Genomic DNA, 26,642 nt, shown 5'->3' on the forward strand with positions numbered 1-26,642 from the left:
AGGTGAAGCCAAGCCAAAGGGTAGCACACAACACTAGGGCAAATCAGCTGCTGGCAAGATGCCTAGGGTTTGCCAGTTCATCTAGCTTTAGTGCAAACTGCCAAGACTCAGTTTTCTTCTGCTGGAGCAGGCTTTCCAACAACTTCCTCTGCACCCCCATTCCCAGCATCCTTTCCAGGACTGGAGTGCTGAGGGCCACTGGGCCCCTGGGCCCCTGGCAAAGCTGACAGGACCATTCTGCACAGCCTCATACTCCACAGGACCCCACCGAGGTAGCTGGCAGGGGCCATCTCTTCTTCCCTGACCTCTTGCATGGGGATGTTAACCTCCTTGGAGGCCCCATCTTCCTGCTGCCTACCCAGCACACAATTTCCCACATCTCTGTCTTTGGAGAACTGGTCTTCTAAACTCTCATTTTCTTCTGCTAGTCATTTATCTCTGACACCATGTTTACCTTTGGGTTTCCTCAGCTGTGCATGTCTTCTTAGGAGAATTGCCACTGAAACTTTAATTCCTTCTTGATTTTCTGAAGTAGATACGGTCTCTGAAGTAAGACAGTTGGCTTGGTGGATACGCTCCCTTCCCTGGTAGTCTTGACAATGTGAGTTGGTAGCACACAGGTGAGCTGCCAGCCTTAGGATGCCCGTGAATTCAGCAGAGTCATGCAGTCAGTCTGAATCTCCATGCCTTCCAGGGCCATCCATTGTTTAACAATAGCATCATAGCCCTGTCTGTTTTGCTAACTTCTGTACAAACAGCTTCAAAGATGAACACTACATCAGTCAAGCTGTGTAAGGAATCATCCGCCATTCCAAGGTGGAAGAGTAAATTCACCAGGACTCCTTTCTGGAAGTGGTCACTCATGTGCTCCAACCAGTTGGCATCCAAACTCCTCACTATCTGGCCATTCTTGGAGACCGCAGAAAGGAATACTGATGGGATAGTATCGCCAGCACTTCTGATAGCTCTTCAGTTTGTTGAAAGGGCAAAAATCTCCATTTTCCTAGAGAGGAGCCTTGTATGTATGTCCATCCACTGTTGGGCTCATTCCCTATGGGGAAAATCCTCCACCCTCTCCAGAGGATAAGCTGGGCTCCTTGGTGAAAGGCAGCTCCCCTGTGTGGCCTGGGCTGGGGTCTGGGCTCCCATCCACCCCTGTGGGAGCAACACACACGTCTGCAGCCCCTGGCTTCTCGTCCTCAGTGATGCATGGTTTCCACATACCTTTATCACTGCTCTGGCATCTGTGGCGCCATTGGCAGTGGGCGCAAGAGGGCTGCTGCCTGCTGAGTTCTCAGGGGAGTGATACTGAGGAATGACACAGCAAACTCCAGGCCCCGACTTACAGCCTCCTGAACCTTCATAATAAACTCTGGGATGATATTTTATCTGTCAGATGGTCTAAAGAGGAACAACAATCTAATTTGAAGATGTAACCTTCATTGTGAAGATGAGTCTTCTGAGGACTGTCAGTTTTCTTGACCAAGATTGGCCCTAAATATGTGCTGGAGGGGCATCTTTTCATGCCTGTGAATGGGCTGCCCAAAGGGATGCAGGGTGGCCAGGGAGAACCCCTGCTGGTACAGCTCCAGGAGCTGGGCTGGCAGGTCCCTCAAGGAGGCCAGCCTCACTGCTGAGGACCATGGGAGCTCTACAACATTCAGAGTTGTGAACTACAGGAGGCAGTACTCATAGGCCACATCCACCTTGTTTTCTACCTGAGGCCTCTACAAAGTTGAAAAATATTCCCAAGCCATTCCTCGTAGCACTTGTTCAATCCACAGCCCATTTCAGCAGATTTTGCAACTGGTGGTGGAGAAGGCGCAGGCTGGGTTCCCTGAGACAGTGTGTTGTGTACTGGGAGGAAAGCTGGTCGGGGGGAAGAGGGGGGTGGCACTGCCTGCTCACATATCAGTCCCTCAGGTGATTGGTGCATGTGTCCCTCCCCAAAGCCTAAGGTATACGTGCTCCCGCTCACTAAAGGTGGTAATTTTTAACAACACAGTGCTGCCAATTCATGTCTACCACATGGATTACCAACAGATATAACTTTGCATGTTTGTTAGCCATATACGAGAAATTTTATACTTGGGTACATTAGCACTTTCAATTAATTTCTGCTTAACGACTTATACCCAAACCTACTGTTTGTGATTAAGGTGAAATACACAATCAGATGAACATAACTTGGAAGGGCAGAGAGGGCAGCAGGAGGAGAAGTAGCAAGCTGATGGGAGCTGGCTGTTCCTGCCAGAGTGAAGATGACAGGTAGAGAAACAGGGAGATAGTAATTAGGAGTCAAATTAGAGAAACAAATCTTAACAGAAACTAAAAAGTGCTTTGTTACAGCTTAGTTAGAAACTGAATGCCATTTTTGTCTTTTTCCTTGTGATTCTATACATTTATAAAGACCTCATAATTAAGGAGCTATTTTGTTCTTTACTTTATCATCATAATTCTAAGCAGGGTAGATGCAAATACACTGAGCTTCAATCACAAAAAGTGATACTTGTGTTTTTTTTTTTTTAACTAGGTCCAATGTTATTTTTCCAAATAATATGGTGAATTGTGTCTTACCTCCTTGGAGAAGGGCAGCACTGGTGTCCAGAATGCCAAGCAGTGCTGGGTTTGTTAGGAGATGGTTTCTGTGCAGTTACTGGCAGTTGTACTGATTCTGATAACAGTTCATTCATCAGACTGTATGCTTGTGTGATTCGCCGACTATAGTGGTCAGAGAGCAGCAACCTTTTAGATAAAGAATTAAACACCATTTATTTAAAAAGTCACTTTTAGTTCTTATTTTCAGAGGGAACACAGTACTTTTGCTTTTCTTAGTACTTTTCAAATCCTTCTAATCATCAGATTTCTGAAAACCATTAGGAAGTAGAGTATATTATTAAAGACATTTGTAGTTATGGTCTTGAGGGTATTTCCCAAATACACATACATATCTAGTTGGGAGAGAGAATACAACAGAAATGAAAGTCATAAAAACTATATGGTGCCAATAATATTTGAAAGCAAATTTCTAAAAAGGATGCTGAGTCTAATTATTTTCTTTACAATGATATCTCCCACAATTTTCTGTTTATTGACAAGAAGACAATTATGAAAATAAATTCCTAAGGATTATCTACCAGAAAATGCTCAGGCTATAGCTTCCAAGCTTACCTATCTTTCTCATGCTTCATCTTTTGTCTCAGCCTGATTTCCTTTGAAGTCATGTAAAACTGCATAAGAAATATTCAGTTAATTCATTATTGTTCAGTCCAAAAAAACCATTAGACATAATTCTATTTAGAAAATAGTACAAAATGCGGCCATATTTGATAAAACTTTCTATCCTAAAGCAAAACATAAAAATGTTAAATTAAAATATCATATAATTAAATGGAATGCAAAATGTATTTTACTAGTTATATTTTTTCGACAGAGGACATCCTACAGCTGCACTTAAGGTGGAAGAAAAGAACATTTTAGGGATATAGACACTTTAACTTCATCTTCAGTCTGGTGATTAATTTCACCAATAGCTTGGTTGAAAAAGCAGAAAGAGACACTCATTTAAAATCATTTTAATATTGTCAAATATTTATCAAAAGCCTACTGTAATGAGTTTGCTATAATTTATAAATTTTTCAAAATTATACGTCAGAAGGCAAACTGAGACAAATGTCAAATATATATATATAATTCCAGAACATGAAGAATTATTATTGTAAGACTAGGATGGAGCTCAGTGGGAGAGTGCTTGCTTTAACATGTGCAAGGTCCAAGGTCCATGGAATAAGAATAAGAGGAAGAGGAAAAAGAAGAGAAAAATAAGACAGGTAAGTAAAATACATTCTTTAAATAATAGTTCACCTACTTTTACATCATATGGAGTTTAAATGGGGCAACCTTATCTGGAAAATAAACTTACATGATTTGTTAATAATGCTTTAAAAATGAAGTGCTATCATGTTTTATTTCAAATAGCAAAGTAAGGGATAAACTGTAATCTAACTATAATCTAAATGTGATTTTCACAATAATGTGGTTATCAAACACTACTTTTTTTTGCTTGGTAGCAGGGATTGAACCCAATGGCACTTAACCAATGAGCCACATCCCAGCCCTTTTTAATATTTTATTTAGAGACAGTGTCTCACTGAGTTGCTTAGGATTGTGCTAAATTGCTTTGAATTTGTGATCCTCCTGTTTCAGCCTCCCAAGCTTCTGGGATCAAACACTACTTTGTTTTACCTTCTGAAGAAAAACTATTCCTGACCTGAACATGGGGATGCCCCTATTTCAGGGCTCAGTAAATAAATGCTAACAGTTTAAAGGCATTTAAAACACACACACAGATGACTGCTCTGCTGGTACATGATTAGATCATAATTTTATTCTTTGCAGAAAACAAGTTTAAAAATGGCTTTAACACACATATATCCATTATTTAACTGCTACTCACTCTCAATGAAAAAGATACACAATCACTCAACCTCCTCATTTGTTTAAAATATTAAAGTCATAATTAACTTGAGGGAAAAAGAATATTTAATATAGATCAACAGAATATAGTTTGCACAATATCCTGCTATACTTTGCTAATGTAATTTCTCAGCTTTTCCTGGCATAAGTAAAATGTTGACTTTTCATCTGCTCAATAAAAAAAGAATCTTAATTATGCTAATTTTTTTTGAATATTTGCCAGAAAAAAATATAGACATTGTATAATAATTCCATTACCCTTGATACTGCAGACTTACTGGATTGCTTCTGGCACAGAAGGGATCATGTTCTTGCCCTCTCTTTTCTGCCAGCTGATTTAAGTACTCTGCCATTCTTTCTTTTCGTTTTCTTTTCATCCAGGCTCGAATCTCTCTTCTCTCCTTCTCAGTTCTTTGTGGACATCTGCCAGAAGAATGCTGAATCCTGTGAAATTTAATGAGCAAGGCATCATTGGCTTTTAAATTTGTTGTGTAGGTAAGAACTACCACAACTTAGTAGTAGTATTCGTTTGAAAAGACATTGCCGTGTCTTGAAAGTAATGTACACTTATGGTCTCTAATCAACTTGTTCCAGTCTCATTCCCACAACTCCAGAGAAAATGGTCTCAGAAAGTTCACCAACAATTCTCTGTAACACTTGCTTTAAATGTTATATTTAAACAGCTTTTCCCTCTTTAAACTGTCTTACCTGGGTTTTTTCTTACTCAAAACACTACATAGCCTCCTTTCATCTCTGCTCACCACTTCAATATTGATGCCTTAAAGGTTCTGTTTTGGACTTCCTTATCTACCATTCAGTTCCTGGACCATCTCAACCACTTCTTTTTTTTTTTTTTGTACTTTCTAATTTTTTTCATTTGTTCTTTTTAGTTATACATGACAGTAGAATGAACTCTGGCAAATCAACCACTTCTAAAACTTACACACACAGGTAAGTTCCAAGCTCCTGCTCTTCTGGATCTACTCCCATCTTCAGGTCCATGCCACACATCTCATAATCTGGCTGAGTTAATGACTAAGTATGGCAGGAATGTACTGGCTGGTACATTTCTGAAATATGGGTGACTCCATGGGTGACATGGTTTGAGGCCCTAACACTGATCTAGCTGAAATATTCTTAAAATGGCGCTGGCATTCTGAAACCCTATCTCCTTAATTCTCTTTCCTGCCATCTTTTCTCACAAACATCTCCCAAAACAAATCTCTTATCCATCAATCCCATCTTGGCTTCTGCTTCTTGGAGGATCTGAACTAACGTAAGTTGTACTTTGGGTGGTCTGAGAAAACAGGGGATAGATGGTAGTGTGTGAAAAAGACACCATACTAGATGGAAGCTGGGTCACAGATACAGGCAATGTGGTTTATTCTGAACACTTGCTTAATGAGTTTGGTTCTTGGGATGTGCCAGGAAGGATTCCCAATAAAATCCTAGGCACTGAGTCTAATCAATTGCTAGTAGACAACATCTCACATGTGTTGTCACAACCTGTTGCTTGAGGAATTATGTTATGTCCTTTGTGACTCCACTGGGAGAGGATTCTGGGAAGCCTGTGCCTGGTTTCCCCTGGAATTTACCTAATGTACCTTTTCCCTTTGCTGACTTTGCTTTCAACCTTCTCGTTGAAAATACATATTTTATATTTCATATTTATGGCCACAAATATGACTAAACACTGTGAGCTCTCCTAACAAAATGCTGACCCTAAGGGTGATCTTGGGAACCCTCAACTTCAGAGCAGATCTACATCTGCACTGCAGTCTGATAGCTGGTCCCCACATTTAATGGCTCCCTTTTCTTTTCCTTCACAGGCATTTTCCAAACAAAGCTCTTCCTTATCTAAATCCCACCTTGGCATCCGTCAGAGGACTTACAGTTAATATTATCGAATGAATGTTATCCTGGAACTTTACAACCAAAACTACATTTTCCAATTTGCTAAAGAAATTATCATCAGTCATGTAAGAAAACCTATCATCCTTACCTCCTGACAGCCTCCAGTGTGTGTTTACCCTGTGACCTACACTCTCCACTTTGATTCACCTCATCTCTGGACTCTGGAAGTAAGTCATCCATCTGGCTCCCAGGTCTAGCTGATGATAACCTGCTGCTGAGCTCTGCTGCCAATAGTCAACCCAGCTTAGTGCTTCTGTCCCCACACAAGCTACTCCCACTCCCTTCCAATGAACAAACTCTAGCTACATCTGAGTCCTTGCCCTTTGTTGACCATCATATCTTTGCATATTGTCTGTCTGTAATATCCTGTCTTACAGTTACCAGTCATTAGCAGAATACAATTTCTATTAATCCTGAGATACGAATCAAATTCCAAAACTGGTGACTCTGCTTTTTGACTGACTTTTTTTCCCTGAGCTCCCATAGCACACTGACAGAACTTGATCCTACATTTATATCCTTTCAAGAGTAGAAACCAAATATTATTTTTATATAATTTTAGAAAAAAAAAAGAACTACTAGAGTTAACTAAATCCATTAGTTTAGGAAGTTAGGGTCTAACACGGTCTTGATATAAGGTAATAATATAGTAGATAAATTATGTAAACAAAAATAATCTCTTTTTTTCTAAATAATTTTAAGTTATAGATGGACAGAATACCTTTATTTATTTATCTTTATGTGGTGCTGAGAATGGAACCCAGGGCCTCACACATGCTAGGTGAGTACTCTACCACTGAACCACAACCCCAGCCCTTCTTTCTTATTTTTTTATTTATTGTGCTGTTTTCTTTTAATAGTCTTATAAGTTTGATGATAACACACTATATTTTCACTGAAGTAATAAGTGGAATTATATCTAAAACAGATAAGGTTGACTGTTTTCTATGAAGCAACTAAGGGGTATAAAGGAAAATAAAGGTGAGCGAGCCTTTATTCCATTGAGGAAGAGTTGCATGGAAAAGTATTTTAACCTAATGTTCTGTAGAAAGGCTACTGCAAAAGTAACCTAAGGGTTAGTATTTTGGATAAAATGCCATGAAGTAAACCATTAATTACTTTTAATAAGAAACAGCATTCATTCTATGTTGTACTTACAGTGATTAGACCTGAGAAAAACTCTCCAGATATAGATGTGCTCTGTTAGTTAAGTACAAAGTACACTTTGGGGAACATGGAGGAATGGCATACATCACAAAAATTATTTAGGTAGAAAAACTCCTAAACTTCAAATTTGTTTAATAAAAATTACATTGAAATATGGCAAACTATTTACATTCCTAAATCAGAAACACTTTGAATGGGTTAAAAAGTAATTCTTTAGCAGCTAAATGCCAGCTTAGCATGCCAGAACCCAGTGGTCCATTCGCAGCACCAAAATAACCACAAAAAGGACTCTTAGTGAGTCCAGATTACCTGGAGATACTCCTTGCTTGTTGTTCTGTTAAACCAAGCTCTGTACTGGAAACTCCGCCTCTAGTTATAAGATCATTGATAATGTCTGCAATGTCAGTCAATCCAGCCATCTGGAGTGGATCTACTGAAATACTTCAATTGCAAATGAAATTTGACAAACAGAAACATTTAAGCATTTACAAATTAATTACATTAGGAAAAAACAAATATAAAAAACTATGCCATTCAAGAGCATAAACAGACACAAAATGATATGTCTACTTTTCCTTCTATTTCTATAATTCTAGTGTCTCCCACAAACACCAATTCATCAACAACTGATGACTTTGTAGGTACTCTTAAAACAAAACAAAACAAAACAAAAAAAAAACTTTGGGCCCAACAGAAAACCTCTATGGGTCTTGTCTGTTCAAATTTAATACATACTGAGTAAAAGAAAATGTAGCAAATGTAGCCTATTGTATTGTAATTACCTGTGTTGAAAAAGCAAGGGATGTAACAACATTTCTCAGTTTCTCAGAACATTCCAATCCCAATAGAAATTTATTATATTTCATTAAACTTCAAAAAGATGTATAATATATAAGTTCACATTCAAAGGACAATAAAATTTCCAGGACACATATTCATACTCAAATTTTAAGTAAAACAATGAACTACTTCTTAAAATATTTACCTTTCAAATAACTCATCACTGTTATTCACACCTAAAAAAAAAAAGGAAACATTAATAAAAGTTACACATATTGGAAAATATCTAATTTAAACCCAGAAGATATTTACTTGGAAGAATAGGATCCAAAGAATGATTTTTAAGCCTTGCCCAATATAAACTAAGTATCTCTAATGCAAAACATTTAATCTGTTTAACCTTCTACATGTTTAATCTGAAATATAATTAAGTTAATATAGGGAAAATGTTCTGACATCTCATCTCAAAAAACTTTCCTTGTTAAGATTTTATTAGAGTTCTTCGAAATGGCACACACCTGTAATCCCAGTGGCTCATGAGGCTGAGGCAAAATGAAGAGTTCAAAGCCAGCCTAGGAAATTTGCCAAGGCCCTAAACTACTCAGTGAGACCCTGTCTCTAAATAAAATATAAAAAAGGGATAGGGATGTGGCTTCGTGGTTAAGTGCCTCTGGGTTCAATCCCTGGTTACCCGCCCCCTCCCACCCCCACACGCCCCAAAAGATTTTATTAGACTAAGAGTAACTAAACTTCTCCTCAAACTTAGGCATCCACATGGGGTTTTTTTGTTTGTGTGTTTGTTGTTTTTTTAATGTGTGTATGGTGGGGTTCTAGGGCCTGAACCCAAGGGTACTCAACCACTGAGCTTTATTTCCAGCCCTTTTTTATTTTTGAGACATGGTCTTCCTAAATTGTCCAGGCTGGTCTTTGAACTTGTAATCTTCCTGCCTTAGCCTCCTTAGTCATGTTTGTTTGTTTGTTTTGGGGATAGCTGTAGATGGACAGATGCCTTTATTTATTTTTATGCGGTGCTAAGGAATGAACCCAGTGCCTCACACACGCTAGGCAAGCACCGTGCCACTGAGTTACAGCCCCAGCCCATGAATCATAATTTTAATATGAAAGAATTTTGCTTTCTTGAGCACATATTGTTCTATTTATTAATCTCCAATTCTTTTATCTTTGTTTTCAGGTTCTGGGCACTTGTGAGTTCTTAATAGCAATTCATTAAATTTAGCTAAGAGGGAAATACTTCCTATAAATGTAAAAGAAAAAGTTCCATTAAAGAAACATTTCCCCCTGCTATACTGGGTACTGAACCCAAGGGCACTCTACCACTAAGCCTCATCCTCTTCCTTTTTTATTTTTTCCTTTGACACAGGGTCTCACTGAGGTTGACCTCAAACCTTGCGATCTCTTGCCTTGGCCTCCGGAGTCACTGGGATTACAGACAGGCACCATCACACCTAGCCAAGAGATACTTTCTATCGGTGTTTGAGTGGCCCCTGCAGATCTACTCATGAACAGAGCTTGAAGGATTCCCTCCACCAACCGGCTGGATGAGGAAAGTGAGATCTTAGTCAAGATGGTAACCTCTCAGGTTAAAGGCTGAAGTTTTAGTTAACAAACATAGGTAACAAGTTGCTCTTCCTTCCGTTAGTAACCAGTGACCACAAGCTCTCAGCCACAGCAGCTACAAACTTGACAAACCTTGCCAAGCTGGGAAAGTTTAGTTCTTTGTAATCATTGCTACAAAAAGAGAACGCGCCTTTGCAGGACTCCAAAGCACTTTGGTAATGAGCACAACTTAACTGAACAGCCTCATGTTTAAAGATTAATTGTCTCACATCACAGAACTGAGGGCTGCTGATCCCTGACAAAGATCATCCTCAAATGAGTTAAGAAAAATCAGTTATTGTGAAAGAAAAAGAGTATAGAAGAGCAAAAAAGTATTATATTCAAATGAATACCTTTAAAAGTAACTACATATGGGTATTCTATCCTTACTTCATTTTCAAACTATTTTTGGAATTATTCCTTTGGGACTGCCTTCAATCCCAAAGTGATTGACTGATACTAAACAAAATCAGCTTTATTCCTTGGTAATTGTAATTCTTTATTTTTGATTCCAAATGGAGATACTCAGACGATAACTTACTTCACTTACCACAAAGTGCCTCTAAATATCTAATGGCTGTTACCAAAAATATTTGCTACTAAAAATACTCAGAAGAATGTGCTAAGAAATGGAAGTTAGCTAGCTGCAAAAGAGGAAATCTATACTATTTTTTGATCAATAATGCCAGATGACAACTTTGGAGGAAATACCCATTAGGACATCTAAATTCTTTACTTTATTAAAAAATAATAATATGATTTCTTCCTAAGTAAGTTTATAACCATACATTTAATAATAGAGAAAAATATTTAATTTTTCCATCTTTATGTGGGTTGTATGGTAAATACTATGTCTTATTATTTATAGGACAAAATGTATTTGTTTGTTCTAAAAAATAATACTTTTAATTTAATTACAACCTCCAAATGAAATGGAGCAAAAAGTAGCACTAAATCTTTCTAAGCCTCAATGTCCTAAACTATAAAATGGGGAGAATATAAAATCTACTTCATAGGCTTAACTCAGCATCCAAGCATACAAAACAGCAGTGTCTGGCACATGATAAGAGGCCCCAGAAATGACAAACACTATTTTGTTCTCAGTTAAAACTCAAGTTCTGACAACTGGCAGTTTTCTCGACTTTTGTAAGAACAACAGTAATTCCAATTGTTATATATTTAGCATGAATACATTCACAGAAGTATAATACACAGTTGAAGCATATCTTATGAAGTTCTTCATGTGAGTAGCACAAATTTTAACTTCCTTCTCCCAAAAATAAATATTACAAAATGACTTCACAAATCCTTCATGACTATATTCCCAGTATACAGTTCAGAAACATAATAGAAAATAAAAGTGTGCATAAATGAAAAAAGTGAAGAACATTACCAGGTGAAGGAGTATTCTGGTCACTGGAAAGACTGACAGCTGAATCAGCAGAAAGGAACACACAAGTTTTCGGACTAGAATGATTTTCCATTACCGAAAATGCAGCTTCTGAAGTCTCATCTTTGTCACTTTTATCTTCTTCATCCATATGAGTCAGGAAATTCACTAATCCAGAATATGTGTTACAATTAAAATGGTAGGAGGAAAAAAACACATGGAAAAAATATAACAATAACACTTCCAAAGGACAACACAAATATACTGGACATTTGCAATGTATTATTCAGATCACTTTCTACTGTATAATGAACTAATTTAATATGAAATCTAAAATGAGAATTTTCTCATATGAAGAATAATTACATTTAAGAAAGCATAGAAACCACAATAAAGGAAAAGATAGATTCAAAAAAGAAATAGAAATTATAGATATTAAAAATGAAGCGACAAGAATTAAAATCATAATGAATAGGTGAAAAAGCAATGATGACACAGCAGAGGAGAGATTTAGCAAACTAGAAGATAAATCTGAGGAAATCACCATGAGATGAAGAGGCAGAAATCATGAGAGTGCTTTAAAAAATAGAAAGAGAATGAGAAGGTCCAACATACCTGTATTTGTTTATTGGTGTATTATAATTATGCATAATAGTGGGATTCACTCTGTCATAAGCATACATGTACATAACATAATTTGGTCAATCTTTTAACCTAATCCCTCCTCTTTCCCTCCCCACTTCCTGCCTGCTCTACTTTACTGATCTCCTTTCTACTATTATTTTGATTAGTATATTTTATATATATATATATATATATATATATAAAAGTGGGATTTACTGCAGCATATTAGTACATGGACATATCATAATTTGATAGATTACATTCCCTCAAGCCCTCCCCTTCTCTCTCCCTCTCTATTGCCTTTCTATTCTCTGTTGGTCTCCATTGTTCTAATAGTGTTTTTAGAAGACAGAGTAAAATAATGGAGTGGAAGCAATACCCCAAAGATAATGGATGAAAATTGAAGATAAATAAAATGAAATACACATCTAGACATGCTGTATCAAAAAAACAAAATAAATAGAAATTTTTAAAGCAATCAGAGATAAATGAACAGCAGTTAGACTGACAACACATAGGTAGTGTAAATTCAGCCATTAGGAATGTCAGTATATAATGGGATAATACCAAAAGGACTTAAAATAAGCATATTACAGTGCCAGCTCAATTCACAATAGCTAAACTATGGAAGCAACCGAGATGCCCTAGGGCATCTCATATGAAGAATAATTACATTTAAGAAAGCATAGAAACATAGAATATGTACATCATCTACAGATGAATGGATTAAAAAACTGTGATATGCACACATGGAATACTCCTCAGCCTTAAAGAAGAATGAAATTACGGCATTTGTCAGTAAATGGATGGAGCTGGAGAATATCATCCTAAGCGAAATAAGCCAGTCTCCAAAAAATAGAAACCAAATATCTCTGATATATGGATGCTAATTTTTCCAGAGTCATCCATGGGTTATGTGTGGGCTACACCAGCATTGTAGCCTCTCATAGGAACACCTGGTATTTGGGAACTTCCCCTGGCAATCCCACAGGATAAGATTGCCCAAATATATGTGAATTTCTGTTCAGCTCTGCCTGGTCCCACAGAGCACCAGAGATGGGGGGACCTGCTGCAGCCACAAAGCCTCTCAGAGATGGGTGTGACCTACCAAGATGCCAATCAACCTGCTGACTATAAGACATCAGGAAGCAAGACTCCACCCCTGAAACCTTATCCATATCTTTGATGTACCCCCTTAAATAAACCACGGGAGCCATTTTCTAATTGTCCAGCTCCAGCTCCTGTATGGGCTGGATCTATCAGGTGCTCTGCTTCAAAACTCTCTTTGACTCTGTGTCTTTTGTTCTTCACTTATTCTGACTTATTTTCTCCAGTGGCTTATACCCTCTCCTTGGCAGGAAAAAGGACCCCCTGGCGAGGTGCTGGCAGCCTCTCCATACTAATTCATAATGTTGGGGAGCTAGGGAAGAATAGTTACTTTAGAGTAACTATTTAGAGTAGAGGGGAGTGAAGGGAGGGGAGAGGGTTAGGGTTAGGAAAGATAGGAAAATAAATCAGACATTATCATCCTGTATGCATATGTAACTGTACAACTGGTGGGACTGTACATCATGTACCACCAGAAGAATGAGAAATTACACTCCATTACATATAATGTATCAAACTGCATTCTACTGTCACGTATAACGAATTAAAACAAATTTAAAAAATTAAAGCACACACACAAAACAAACAAACAAACAAACAAATGCTAAGGGAAATTCTAAAGTTAGAATCCCAGAATTCTGTAACTCGGTTATAAGTTACCACAAAAAAAATTACAGTAAAATTAAAGTTATTTTCAAAGACTGAGAATTTACCACTCACAGACTATAGATGAAATAACAAAGGAAAGAAGAAGGAAATGGAATTCTTAAAGTAGATGCAAGAAGCAGCTGTGGGCAAAGCAGAGAATAGAAAATGCCCAAGTGCATCTGGCATGTTATTTCATAAAACTTGTATCTTTTTTTTTTTTAATTTTTTTTTATTTTTTAGTTTTTGGTGGACACAACATCTTCGTTTGTATGTGGTGCTGAGGATCGAACCCGGGCCGCACGCATGCCAGGCGAGCGCGCTACAGCTTGAGCCACATCCCCAAAACTTGTATCTTATTTTTACATATTTACATTATTTAAATTAAGAAAAGTTTTAAACAAGTACTTGTGGGCAAAAAAACTGACATGTTCAAAAACTCCTAAAGAAGCACTGACTAAATAGACAAGCGGGACCAAATGAGAGGGTTTAAAACCAGTATAGATTTAAGTTATTTAAAAAACAGTATCAGAGTATATCAAGGGAACAAATCATGTTAAAGGCTCATAAGTCTTTATATTGCTTGGGAAGTAGATACATTTACTTTAATTTTTAACTCAATATGAAACAATTACTAAAAGAATAGAAATCAAAAGTATAATTTCTGAAGTAATGGAGGGAGAAGAATGTGATAACTTAATCCAATAAAAAGCAAGAAAGGAAAGAAAACAATAAAGGAAAAAGGCTCTTTAACCCAGCACAGTGGTGCATGCCTATAGTCCCAGCTCCTTGGAAGACTGAGGTGGAAGGATCATTTGAGCTCAGGAATTTGAGTACAGCCTGGACAACAGATGCAAGACTGCAGGGAGTGGGGCATGCTAAACAGGAAGCACCAAGGATTTTAAAAGTAAGCACAAATATGGCAATAAATACTAAATGAACACTGATTATACTTGCCAATTAAAGAAACAAGATTCTCTAATTACTTAAAGGAATAAAATATAGTTATATGCTGGACACAACTACAACATAATTACATGCTTAAAAGTAAGGAGATGTCCAATTTACAGGACATTCAGTGGAGCAAGGAACATATTATTAGATGACACCACACAGGCTCAATTAGCAAAATCCAGATTCTGACAAATACTTCAAGACCTACATCCTCGGTTCTTCAATGAATACACTGCAAAGGGGAAAAACAACAGAGAATGGGAACCTAGAAGGGAAAAGAGCCTTACATAGAAGCTATCAGCCCTACTTAGAATCCCACTAAAACAAAGAAACTAGCTTTAAAAATAAAACAATTGGCAACATTTGAACTTTGATTAGGTACATCTTAATATGAAAATGTTGTTTTGAAGGAGTAAAACATTATTATGCCTATGCCTAAAAAGGGAACTTCATCTTCTAGAGATACATCTAAAATATTTATGGATAAAATAATGTGCTGTCTAGATTTTGCTTCAAAACAATCCAGGAAAAGGTGGGAAGAATGAGTGAGAGTTTGGGTAAGAATCAATTAGTTGTGAGTTGGTAACATTAAAAACCTTAGTACTGGGCACATGAAAGTTAATCATACTATTCTATCTTCTATTGAAATATGCTAGAAATTTTTCATAATAGAATTTTTTTGAAAGTATCAAAAAAGATGTACTAGAAAAAGAACACAAGTATGCTAAGGAATTAGACAAAATTAACTATACAAAGAGGATCATTAATGATAAAATAAACAAAATTCAACAAAACATATAACATTCCTGAACTATATTCATCTTAAGCCTCAAATATATAAAGCAAAGTTTAGTGTGTGTGTGTGTGTGTGTGTGTGTGTGTGTGTGTTACTTGGCTTGAACCCAGGGGTGCTCTACTACTAAGCCATAGCCCTGGTCCCTTTTATTTCTGAGATATGATCTCTCTGTGTTGCCTATCCTGGTCTTGAACTTGCAATCTTCCTGCCTCAGCCTGCCAAGTTGCTGGAATTACAGTTGTACCCACCGCATCTGGCTGAAATTTGTCAAATTTAGCAGGAGCCATAAACAATTCCACAATGATTATGGACAATTTCAAATGTATCTTGTTGAAAAATGAATGATCAGGACTGCAGTTGTAGTCAGCACCACATAAAAATAAATAAAATAAAGGCACTGTGTCCACCTACAAAACTAAAAATAATTTTTTTTTAAAAAAAGAATAAGACTAAAGAATAAAAGAATATTGGAAATGTGGACAATACAATTTAGAAACCTGAGTAATGATTTATACACTTACTTTATATCAACCAACAGACAATGTTTATTCTCTTCAAATAAATGTAGAATATTTAGAAAAAATGACTATGTATACTAGGCCACAAAGGAAATTTTAACAGTATCTAAGAAGTCATACCATCATATATATCATCTAATCACAACACAAGGAAAATGGAAATCAATTACAAAAACACATCCCAGACCACTTAATATTTAGAAGCTAAAAACCCTTTCTATGATATGACCTAGTTGTATGGACATCAAATGACATGCATGTCACCACTCTTATCTAGGTCCATGTGTGAATATGTTCAGCCATAAATGCACATATTGGGAAATAACAGAGTTAAGAAAAAAGAACAAACTAACCTCCCAAAATGGAAGAAAAATAAAGGTAAGAACAAAAATTAGTGAAAAAGAAAATTAAGAAACAACAGAGAGAATCCACAAACCAAAACCTGGTTTTTCAGAATAGACCATACTGCTGACAGGCTGAATGAGAAAGAGAAAGCAGGTACATACTACTATAGAAAAAAACAAAAATGCAAAATGTAAAGTCATAATTACCCTAATTTTTCTTCCAATATTAAATGAAAACACTGAACACACCTCACCACTGCTTAGCAAGACCTCCAATTCCAGTTCAGCTGATAACCACAAATAGCAACCTCACCGCCAACCTCTGCAGTCCTCTGCAGTGCAGCCAGCAGGTGAAATCCACAGAAATAAAGACCCAAGCCACATCATGGCCCCTTTCTGGTATAAAAGGGAAGGGAACTGGCCTCTTAGGGGGAGAAAAATTGGCACGTGGGCCTATGGCGTGTGATTACCCAGTCTGAGGTCAACAGACTCCGTAGTTAGGAGATATAGGTTAAAGCTTTTCAGGTATTTTTACTCATATTATAAGGGTTTAATCTGGTCATCTCATGCTAGTTAGGAACATGGGAGAATTGCAGACGCTGGGACAGGAGTCCCCTGTGTTTCTCCTTTGCTAGCAAAGCAATAACATTTCTTTTTCTTCTTTCTCAAACAAAACAAAACAAAAACACACACACACACACAAAAAATTCTTAAATAAACTAAGTTTGGAGCAGTCTTTCTGTGACAAAATGTTTTTGGTAAAGAGATTGGAAACTATTCTACTTGGTGCCTAGTGAAAATATTTTGAATTAGTGTGCATACCAGAAGTGATAATCAAATAAATAATTTTTCAATATTGTTTAAAATCAAGAAAGAAAAGAGAAAAAAATGACCTTGAAATGAAAGCTTATCACATTATTACAAAAATAACCCTGGGGAGTAGGAGAACAGCTCAGCGGTAGAACGCGTGCTTATCATGCAGGAAGTCCTGGGTTCAACCCCCAGTTTCCCTCTATATTCTACTAACCAGAAAAATAATAATAGTAATAATCCTACTCTAAAACTTAGGGGACTGATTGGCTTCTGCTCACATATGAAAACTTTTTCTAGTACTCGTATTCCAAGAAGCCATGCTTATTTTTAAAGCCAGGCTTCAGTCACAGAGCACCCTACACACCTTCTTCAGAAATGCTGATGGTTTTTGAAGCTACTGGTTTTTTGTATTCAGGGCCAGAAGACGATTCAACATGATCCATCAATCCAACCTGTAGGAAAAAACATACAACAAAACAACTAAGTTTTATACTTTGATCATTTCAAAGTATTATACATAATTTTGTGTATGGTTTAAACATCTGCATTGATGGGATAAATGAAAAAAAAGGATTAAATCCAATATGAGCTACATGACAGAAATAACAAGGAAGAAACTATTTGTGGCTTAAGAGGCTGAGAAAAATAGCTTCACATAATTTTAGAATGGGAGAAACTGTAACTACTACCTAGACAAAATCTTTCATTTTATAGACGAGGGAATAGGCCCTGAGAGATTCAGCAATTTTTTTAGTGACAGAACATGATTTCAACCCAGGTCTTCAAAGCTCCTTGACCACAGTATCCCTCTGCCTCTTCTAGGTCTATGAGATATTTTCTTTAGGAAAGTCAAAGTGTTGTATTTATGTACACATTCTAATAATAGGGCAATCACATTTTAAACACTATATCAGGTATATCGTTTGAATTAATGTTATTTCCTTCAATGCAGTCATCCTGGAAGACTAATTTACTTTTGAACTTGAGCAAATATTTTTAGAACTATTCCTGTGAAATTGTCTCTAAGCTTCTGCTGCAATTATTAATATAATTGTTTTAGTGGCAAATCTTTGGTATATAAATGTGATTTCATCACAGAATCCAAAAACAGGTCAGCAAAGGCAAGCACAAAACACACATTTATCAAATGCGACAGACAGCAAAAATCAGTTTTCACCTTCCAACCCTGAAATGCTTGGACTGGAGGAAGCTGTATCCGAATTTCTCAAAACTCTCTGCCTCCCTCAAAGTCAGGAGAGCCACAAGTACGTTCTGAAAAGATGGTCAGGGTGATCCTGACACTCAGCTGTTCAGCAGCCTACCACAGCCAGCCCTGTGGCAGCTCTGCCCCGACATGGACCCTTTGGCTGACTGTTTCCTGAGGCTTTCCCTAGCTGTGGTCCAGCCTGCTATCAAAGCCTCACTCTGACAAGGCAATGAGCCCACAGGACTCTGCTTCCCCTTTTACTCACTCCATGTGCTCTCTCCATCATGACTGGAATGTTGCCCTGATGATTCCAAAACCCCTATTTAGATCCTCAGCTTCAAAAGCATATGTCCAGCTAACTAATCTCATGGCACCTCAAATTTAATATCTCCCCAAGAGAAATCATGGCACCTCCTCCCCCAGCATGGGCACCTGTACTTCCCCTTCCTTAGTTTAGAAAATGCCTCCTCCATTCTTCTGGGCTGTAATGTGGGTACCACTGTGGTCTTCTGGTACTTCTGGTCTTCGCTGGTCTTCTCTGACTTCCTACAGTCTGTCAGGCTCTTCAGTCCTGTTCTATCCTTCCCTCTATTCCTACTGCTACAGTTGAGGCATTTTTGAACATTAATTTTTGCTTTGGGTATTCAATGGATCCCAAACACCCATCAGTGGACCTCATATAGAACTAGAGGATAAGAATCATCTATGAAGTTTGTTAATATTGTCTCTACCTCAGAACTATTCAGAATCAGAATCTCAAGGAAATGGTACCAAGATATTTGCATTTCAAACAAGTTTCCAAGATAAGTGACCAGGTCTGAAATCACTGATCCACTTGGTCTCCCTGTTTCCAGTCTTCTCCTTTCCAATTTATCCTCCACACTACTGTATCGGATCATATCACCCTAATGCTTAAAATAATGTTAAGCATTTTGCTTGCTGATAGGATAAACTCCCAGTCACCTGGCATGACAAATAATCCTTTCCTTTCTTATTTGCCCCATCTTTTCTCTGATGCCAGATATCCAAAGCCCAATCCCACTGGCCTCTACCACCAAATAATGCTTATACAGTTCCCCAAACATTCCATGCTATTTGACACTTTTCTGCTCTTGCTCACAGTGATTGTCAACCTTTCCTTATCCAATTTATCAATTCATTACCAGCTCCAAGAATCACCTCAATCAGGCCTCTGTGAGGCCACATCTTCCCTTACTCTGACTAGCTACAACAACCCAGGCGTAGTACGTGTCCTCACTGCACCCAGTTCATATGTACTTACTAGTGTATACTTCTACCTTCATTTAGCCCCTAAGCTACTAGAGAGCAGGTACTTAGCTCAAGGCCTCATGTGTAGTAGATGCTCAATAAATGTGTGTTGAAGAAAGGAGTGAATCATGGACTTCTGCAAGAGGTGAGCAATGCAGTATCAAAACTAGACTTAGGAGGAAGGAAAGTATTTGGCTTCAGATATGCTTTTCTACTAGCTCAGAAGGCAATTTCAAAAAAAGAGGTTCTCAACCTAGATACCCTCCAACAGATGAATGAATAAAGAAAATGTGGTATACATACATAATGGAATATTACTTAGCCTTAAAGAAGAATGAAATTATGGCATTTGCTGGTAAATAGATAGAGCTAGAGATTATCATGCTAAGTGAAATAAGCCAATCCCAGAAAAACAAAGGCCAAATGTTTTCTCTATATGTGGATGTTAATTCAGTGTGGCTAGGGAAAACAGAGAAGTCCTCTGGATTAGGCAGAGGGGAGTGAAGGGAGGGGGAATGGGGGTAGGAAGGACAGTGGAATGAAATGGACATTATTATCCTGCATACAGTTATGATTACATGACCAATGTGATTCTACATCATGTACAACCAGAAGAATGAGAAGTTATACTCTATTTAAGTATGATGTGTCAAAATGCATTCTATAGTCATGTATAACTAATTAGAACAAAAATTTTTTAAAAAGAGATTGTTTGAAGTAAGGGGCTCCTAGGACTGCTTTGATATTCAACCTTGGTTTGAATGTGACCATTCTAAGTTTATGTCAAAAAATTAAAAAACAAACATCATTAATATCATTACTTAATGGTGGTCCTATTTGGCTATTATTGAGCTGGGGCTGGGGCTCAATGGAAGAGCACTTGCCTAGCATGCGTGAGGCACTGGGTTCAATCTTTAGCACCACATAAAAATGAACAAATAAAATAAAGGCATTCTGTCCATTTACAACTACAAAAAACATTAAAAAAAAAAAAAAAAGAATGCTATTATCAAAAAGACAAAGGATAACAACTGCACACTGTGAGTGAGAATGTAAATCAGCACAGCCACTATGGAAAACACTATGGAGGTTTTTCCAAAAGATTAAAAATATTATCCAGCAACTCTACTATGGATATATATTCCAAGGAAATGAATTCAATATGAAATGAAATCATATATCTGCACTCCCATGTTCACTGCAGCATTATTCATAATAGTTGAGAAATGGAAACAAAGTGTCCACCAACTAATGAATGGATGAAGAAAATGTAGTACATATACACAATGGAATACTATTCATTGGAATACTATTCATAAAGATGAATGAAATATTGTCATTATGACAACATGGATGGGAGATCATTTTATTAAGTGATATAAGCCAGGTGCAAAAAGACAAGCATCACATGATCTCACTCATACATGGAATAGAAAAAAGCTGACCTCAGAAGGTGGGAGTGGAATGGTGGCTACCACAGGCTGGGGAGACCAAGACGGGATGGGGAAGGGCTGATCAGTGGGTACTGAGTTATAGACAGATAGGAGCAAGAAGTTCTGATACGCTAGGGTGAGTATAGATAACAATAATGTACTGTAAATTTCAAAAAGCTAGCAAAAAGATTTTGAAAGTTTTTACCAGAAACAAATAATAAATGAGATAAATATATGTTCAAACTGATTTAAACATTATGCAAAACATATTTTGAAACATCACGTGGTACCCCATTGATATGTTTTTAGATATCAGTTGAAAATAAAGAAATATTATAAACCTAATAAACACATTTTTTGGGTGGGTACCAAGGATTGAACCCAGGGGTACTTAAAACACTGAGTCACATCCCTAGCCCCATTTCATATTTTATTTAGAGACAGGTTCTCACTGAGTTGCTTAGCACCTTGCTTTTGCTGAGGCTGGCTTTGAATTCACGATCCTCCTGCCTCAGCCTCCTGAGCTGCTGGGATTACAGACTTGTACCACCGTGCCTGGCTAATAAATACATTTTTTTATAATTTTTAATTTGTTTTAATTAGTTATACATGACAGTCCAATGATATTGACATATCATGCATTTGAATCAGATGGGATATAATTTCTCATTTTTCTGATTGTACAGGTTGCAGAATCACATTGGTCATGCAGTCATGTATATACAAACAGCAACAATAATGTCTATTTTATTCTGCTGTCCTTCCTTCCCCCCTTCCCCTTAAATACATTTTTTTTAAAAATGTCAATTTGCTACCAACCTGGAATATTTGTTAGGTAAGTCAAAGATACCCTGTAGACTAGAGTGCATTTCCCAATATCAGACCTAAACACATTTAACATTTTTATTAGTTGTTTTTTAATCCTTATCATATAAATTTTTCATCCTTTAAACAAAAATGTCAGAGCCAGACAAAGTGATGCACCTATAGTCCCAGCTACTTTGGAGACTGAGGCTCCAGTCTGGGCAACATAGCAAAACCCTGTCTCGAACCAAAGAAAGCGGGATAGAAGCTTGTGTAAACTAACTATTTTTAAGACCTTCTTATTATTTTACCTATCATTCTATATAATCATAAATGTATTTACTAAGAATATTTTTTAAAGATATAGAGAACTTGTAAGAAACTGATTACTAGTTTCTCACAAAAGAAACAAAAATTTCAAATAGAAGGACAATAATATTTGTAAAGTTATAAAAATTGTTCAATGCGGGCTGAGGTTGTGGCTCAGTTGGTAGAATGCTCGCCTAGCATGCGTGAGGCACTGGGTTCAATCCTCAGCACTACATAAAAATAAAAAAATAAAGATACTGTGTCCATCTAAAACTAAAAAATAAATATTTTAAAAAAATCGTTCAGAAGAAAATGATACTTGACTACAGAAGGATCTCTTTGAAATCATATTCTGGTTTCGTAACTCATATATTTCTTTGCCTGGTAGGAAGCATGGGCTCACTTCTTAAGAAGTTTATGGCAGTGATCTCCTATTAAGGGTGATTTTGGCCCCCAGGGAACATGTGGCAATGTTTTTTTTTTGTTTGTTTGTTTGGTTTCATTTGGTTTGGTTTGGTACCAGGGATTGAATCCAGGGGCACTTAGCCACTAAGTCACATCCCAAGCCCTTTTATTTTGAGACAGGGTCTCTCTAAGATGCCTAGTCCCTCGCTAAGTTGATGAGGCTGGCTTTGAGCTTGTGATTCTCCTGCCTCAGCCTCCTGGGCAGATGGAATTACAGGTGTTTGCCACCACACCCACCTGGAAAACATTTGGTGGGGGAGGGGGGTACCCGGGATTGAACTCAGGGGCACTCGAGCACTGAGCCACATCCCAGGTCCTATTTTGTGTTTTATTACAGACAGAATCTTGCTGAGTTGCTTAGTGCCTCACTGTTACTGAGGCTGGCTTTGAACTCAGAGCTGCTGGGATTATATGTGTGTGCCACTCGGCTCGAAAGCAATTTTGATTGTTATAACTGGGGAAAGTGCTACTGGCAGCAAGTGAGTAAAACCAGGGATGCTGCCAAATACCCTACAGCTCAGTCATGAGGACTTGCCAAGCCTAACAAAGGTTCTAGATTTGATATCCGTCTCTGAAAAAACAAACACCCCCTCTTCCCAAATCCCCAAATTGACCCAAATATCAGTAATTCTGAAATTCAGAAAATCTAGCTTAAAGAAACCAAATTTCCCATTATTTCAAAAAGTCCAGTGTTTTAAAATTACAAATTTAATAACTCAGTTACTGATAAAAATAACAATAATTAAAAAAAAAACTAAGGATAAACTACCTTTTCATGATGTAAACTTAGCATTTCAGGTCTGGGGAAATCCTGCTCTATGTTGTCGGCAATGTTCTGAATTGCTAACAGCTGTTCATCAATTTTCTGAAGCTTAGCGGTGAGAAACTCTAGTCGGCAAGCTGCAGGGCTTGGCACAGGGCGAACTGCAGTATGGCGAGCTTCAGGGACATCCTGCAGCACTTTCCACAGCAGATAATTTTCTGCAGAGTCTGACTTTGTGCTCTGTTCTTGGAACTGGAATCTTGGTCTTGGTAGATCTAAATATTAATTACAGTAAAATCAGAATTGATTGTAATTAAGGAAGAGGCAGATAATGATAAATCTCATTTTTTGGATGATCTTACTTTAAGGCAACATAACATTATTTTCCAAATAAGTTTTAATTTAAATATATGTAGGGGATTGGGGATGTAGCTCAATGGTACAGCACTTGCTTAGCATGCACAAGGCCCCTTGGGTTCAATCCCCAGCACTGAAAAAAAATTTAATATACTTATAAATTGTATTTCTTTTATAATTTGTCTAATGTGAAATAAGGACCCTTAAGAATGTTAGTACCACAAGTCCTACATATGAGGCAGTCTGAATGTTATTTTTATCCCCTATTACAGATAATTCATCAAAAAAGAAACTTTTAACATTTTTATGACTTTTTGAAACCAATGAAAACCAAAATCATCACATATTAGGTCCAATGATGGCTATTGCTAACTTTATGTAGGATCTCAGATAAACACTAAACCTCCACAGACCAGTATCAAAGCCAATGACTGTCTCTACCAATTGATTCCAGACCCAAGTTTGAGATACCTTCTTTTTTAAAATGAACTCTCCTTCTGGCATCTCAGTCTCCCCTCCCTGTGTTACTCATCCTGTTTAGGCCTTCCTTTATCCACAGGCACCTTCAGGGTGCCAGCCTCAGCACAGATCTCTCCTCACTCTTCTCACCATATCTGAGCAATGTCACACAAATGACTCCTAAAGGCCATGTGGTACTCCCTCTGAGGTCCAGATCCTTATAACCTGAACTCCAGCTGCATAGTAAACTGAACTCAATGCTTCCTGCCAATTTGAACCCTCTTTCCTGTTTCTCAACTCAATGAACAGCACTACCATTTACCCTGTTTCCCAAGTCACCAGTCTGAGAGTCACTCAAGGTTCTTGTCTCTCCTTCAGAGTCAAGTGATACCAAGGATTGATTCCACCTCCTGAATACCTCCAATCCTATACCACTGATCAACTCGATATATTTATTTTTCTTCCCAGTACCTTTCTGTGTTTCTCCAGTGCCTTCACTTCAAAGGCCCAAATACCTCAATATAACAGCCAATGGCACTCATTTCTTGTTATTTTTTCCCCCTTTCTTGTTTTGGTACTGGGAATTGAAAATAGGGTGCTCTACCATTATATCCCTAACACTTTTTAGTTTTTACTTTGGGACAAGGTCTCACTATGTTGCCCAGGTGGGACTTGAACTTTCAATCCTCCTGCCTTAGCCTCTCAGATTCTCTTGGATTACAGGCATGTACCACCTGCCCAATTTCTAGTTATTTCTTTAAACAAACAAAAACCACTCTGTTTGACTCCAAGCATACTGAACTTCACTTGTCTCAATCTCGGCAGGCTCCATCAAACTTCTGAATCATTGCACAGTCCATTTTCTCAGTCTGAATGCTCTTTTTCTCTCTAAATCCTACTCTCCTTCATTCCACTTTAGTGTCTCTCCCGTAAATAGCCCCAAACCTCCCCTGAAATAGATGAGATGCTGTATTACCCAAGGTCTCATCCATGCCACTGTCACAGCCCTTTCCAAGCTATATCATAATCAACCCCTTATTTACCTGTCTTTCTTCCCCCTATAGGTATGCTCACAGGTTAAAAGTAGTCCTTTCTTCTTTAGTCCTGGTACCTGGTTCCTAACTTAGAGTTTGCAGAATGAAGAACAGGTAAAGTGAATTATGATGCCTGACTCACTTAACTCGAGAAGTTTTGTGAAGATCAAATTTAAAACAAAGTTCTTTGAAAAAAATGTGAATTGGTAAACAAAAATGATTGTTAATATTTCAGTCCCATTCTAAGGTGAACCTTCTGTGAGAAGACAATGGTAAATGCAACATTGGCCTTGGCAGTTTCCCTACCTCTTTCAGTTTGACTTTCACAATCTTTTACCATCTGTCTAAGCTCCATGTTTCTCAACAGCCTGAAACATGTCCCCCTTAACACTTAACAGGAAAGATCTGGTGCACACAAACTTCAAATGGTAAAAACAGCAAAAGAGATGAACATGCTTAAAATCCAGACTTCCTTCTTCTGCTCTACTTCACTAACAGAAAATCACACAGGAGGGTTAAAACTGAGTTTCACTGACCTGAAATGCTCTTCCTTGGGTCAGAAAAATGCTGCCTGCTGTTACTGATGCTATCTTTCATGGGAAAAGGATTCTAAAATAGGAAGCTACTGTAATTCACAATAGTGAGCAGGTCTCCCTAAAACAAGAACTGTTTACTCTTAATACCTAGAGACCCTATTCTTCCCTTCTCTGATCCTTCTCCTGTCAAGCAAATTCCACTCAACTCTAATGTGCAATTATATTCTGAATCTTTACAGTATATTACTATAAATATCATGATGAAATTAAGTTTCAAAATATAAAGCTTTTCCTTTTAAATTAGCATTTTTAAGTTCTTCTCTTCAAGAGTAGATAGAACTAATGTATCTTTGCAAATAGACATTCTCCTTAAGAAAGGAATCTCCAAATGGTTGATTGCAGACCAGATCTTTCTGATAAAGAAAATTAACCTGAAGTTTGTAGTCTTTAAAATGATGGCCTTAGCTACTCAGGAGTCTCAGGGAGATGGATCTGCTTCCAGTTTTCCCGGATTTCAGAAATTAAGAAAATGAAGGGAGACTAAGGGTACCTAAGCAGCCATGACACTTAGACAACCCTATGAGATTGCAACTGTGTCCCACAGAGAAACAAATTAAGATCAGATAAAGTTAGTAAATTTGCAAAACATCTCCAAGCTATTTAGGAATAAAGCTGGGATTGAAACCTAGGTCTGTTCTAACTGAATCCAAAAGCCAAGCTCCTTTCACTCCAGTTTCTATATCTTTCACCAGCCTGAAAGACTATTAGCTTCTTAAATCCTACTCCCACCACTTGTACATACTACTACCCAAGACAGAAAAGAGAGAGGGCAAAGGCTTCAAAATCTAATATGTTGGCACC

The 26,642-nt window shown here is 37.5% G+C and overlaps 1 protein-coding gene and 1 pseudogene across 1 annotated transcript in view; both read right to left on the bottom strand.

Moving 5' to 3' along the window:
- The window catches only part of Cplane1 (ciliogenesis and planar polarity effector complex subunit 1), a 133,526-nt gene that overhangs the window by 25,168 nt on the left and 81,716 nt on the right, over positions 1-26,642 (bottom strand). The window contains exons 46-53 of the mRNA XM_076857385.2: positions 23,402-23,670; positions 17,510-17,597; positions 11,348-11,512; positions 8,543-8,573; positions 7,867-7,998; positions 4,755-4,920; positions 3,172-3,230; positions 2,578-2,745 (exon numbers count right to left, since the gene is read on the bottom strand). Of these exons, the coding sequence (XP_076713500.2) occupies positions 2,578-2,745; positions 3,172-3,230; positions 4,755-4,920; positions 7,867-7,998; positions 8,543-8,573; positions 11,348-11,512; positions 17,510-17,597; positions 23,402-23,670 (1,078 nt within the window). The remainder of the gene's footprint in view (positions 1-2,577; positions 2,746-3,171; positions 3,231-4,754; positions 4,921-7,866; positions 7,999-8,542; positions 8,574-11,347; positions 11,513-17,509; positions 17,598-23,401; positions 23,671-26,642) is intronic.
- LOC143400032 (raftlin pseudogene) lies at positions 108-1,804 on the bottom strand (annotated as a pseudogene).

This window comes from Callospermophilus lateralis, chromosome 5 (assembly GCF_048772815.1).
Source record: "Callospermophilus lateralis isolate mCalLat2 chromosome 5, mCalLat2.hap1, whole genome shotgun sequence".
Classification (NCBI taxonomy): Eukaryota; Metazoa; Chordata; class Mammalia; order Rodentia; family Sciuridae; genus Callospermophilus; species Callospermophilus lateralis.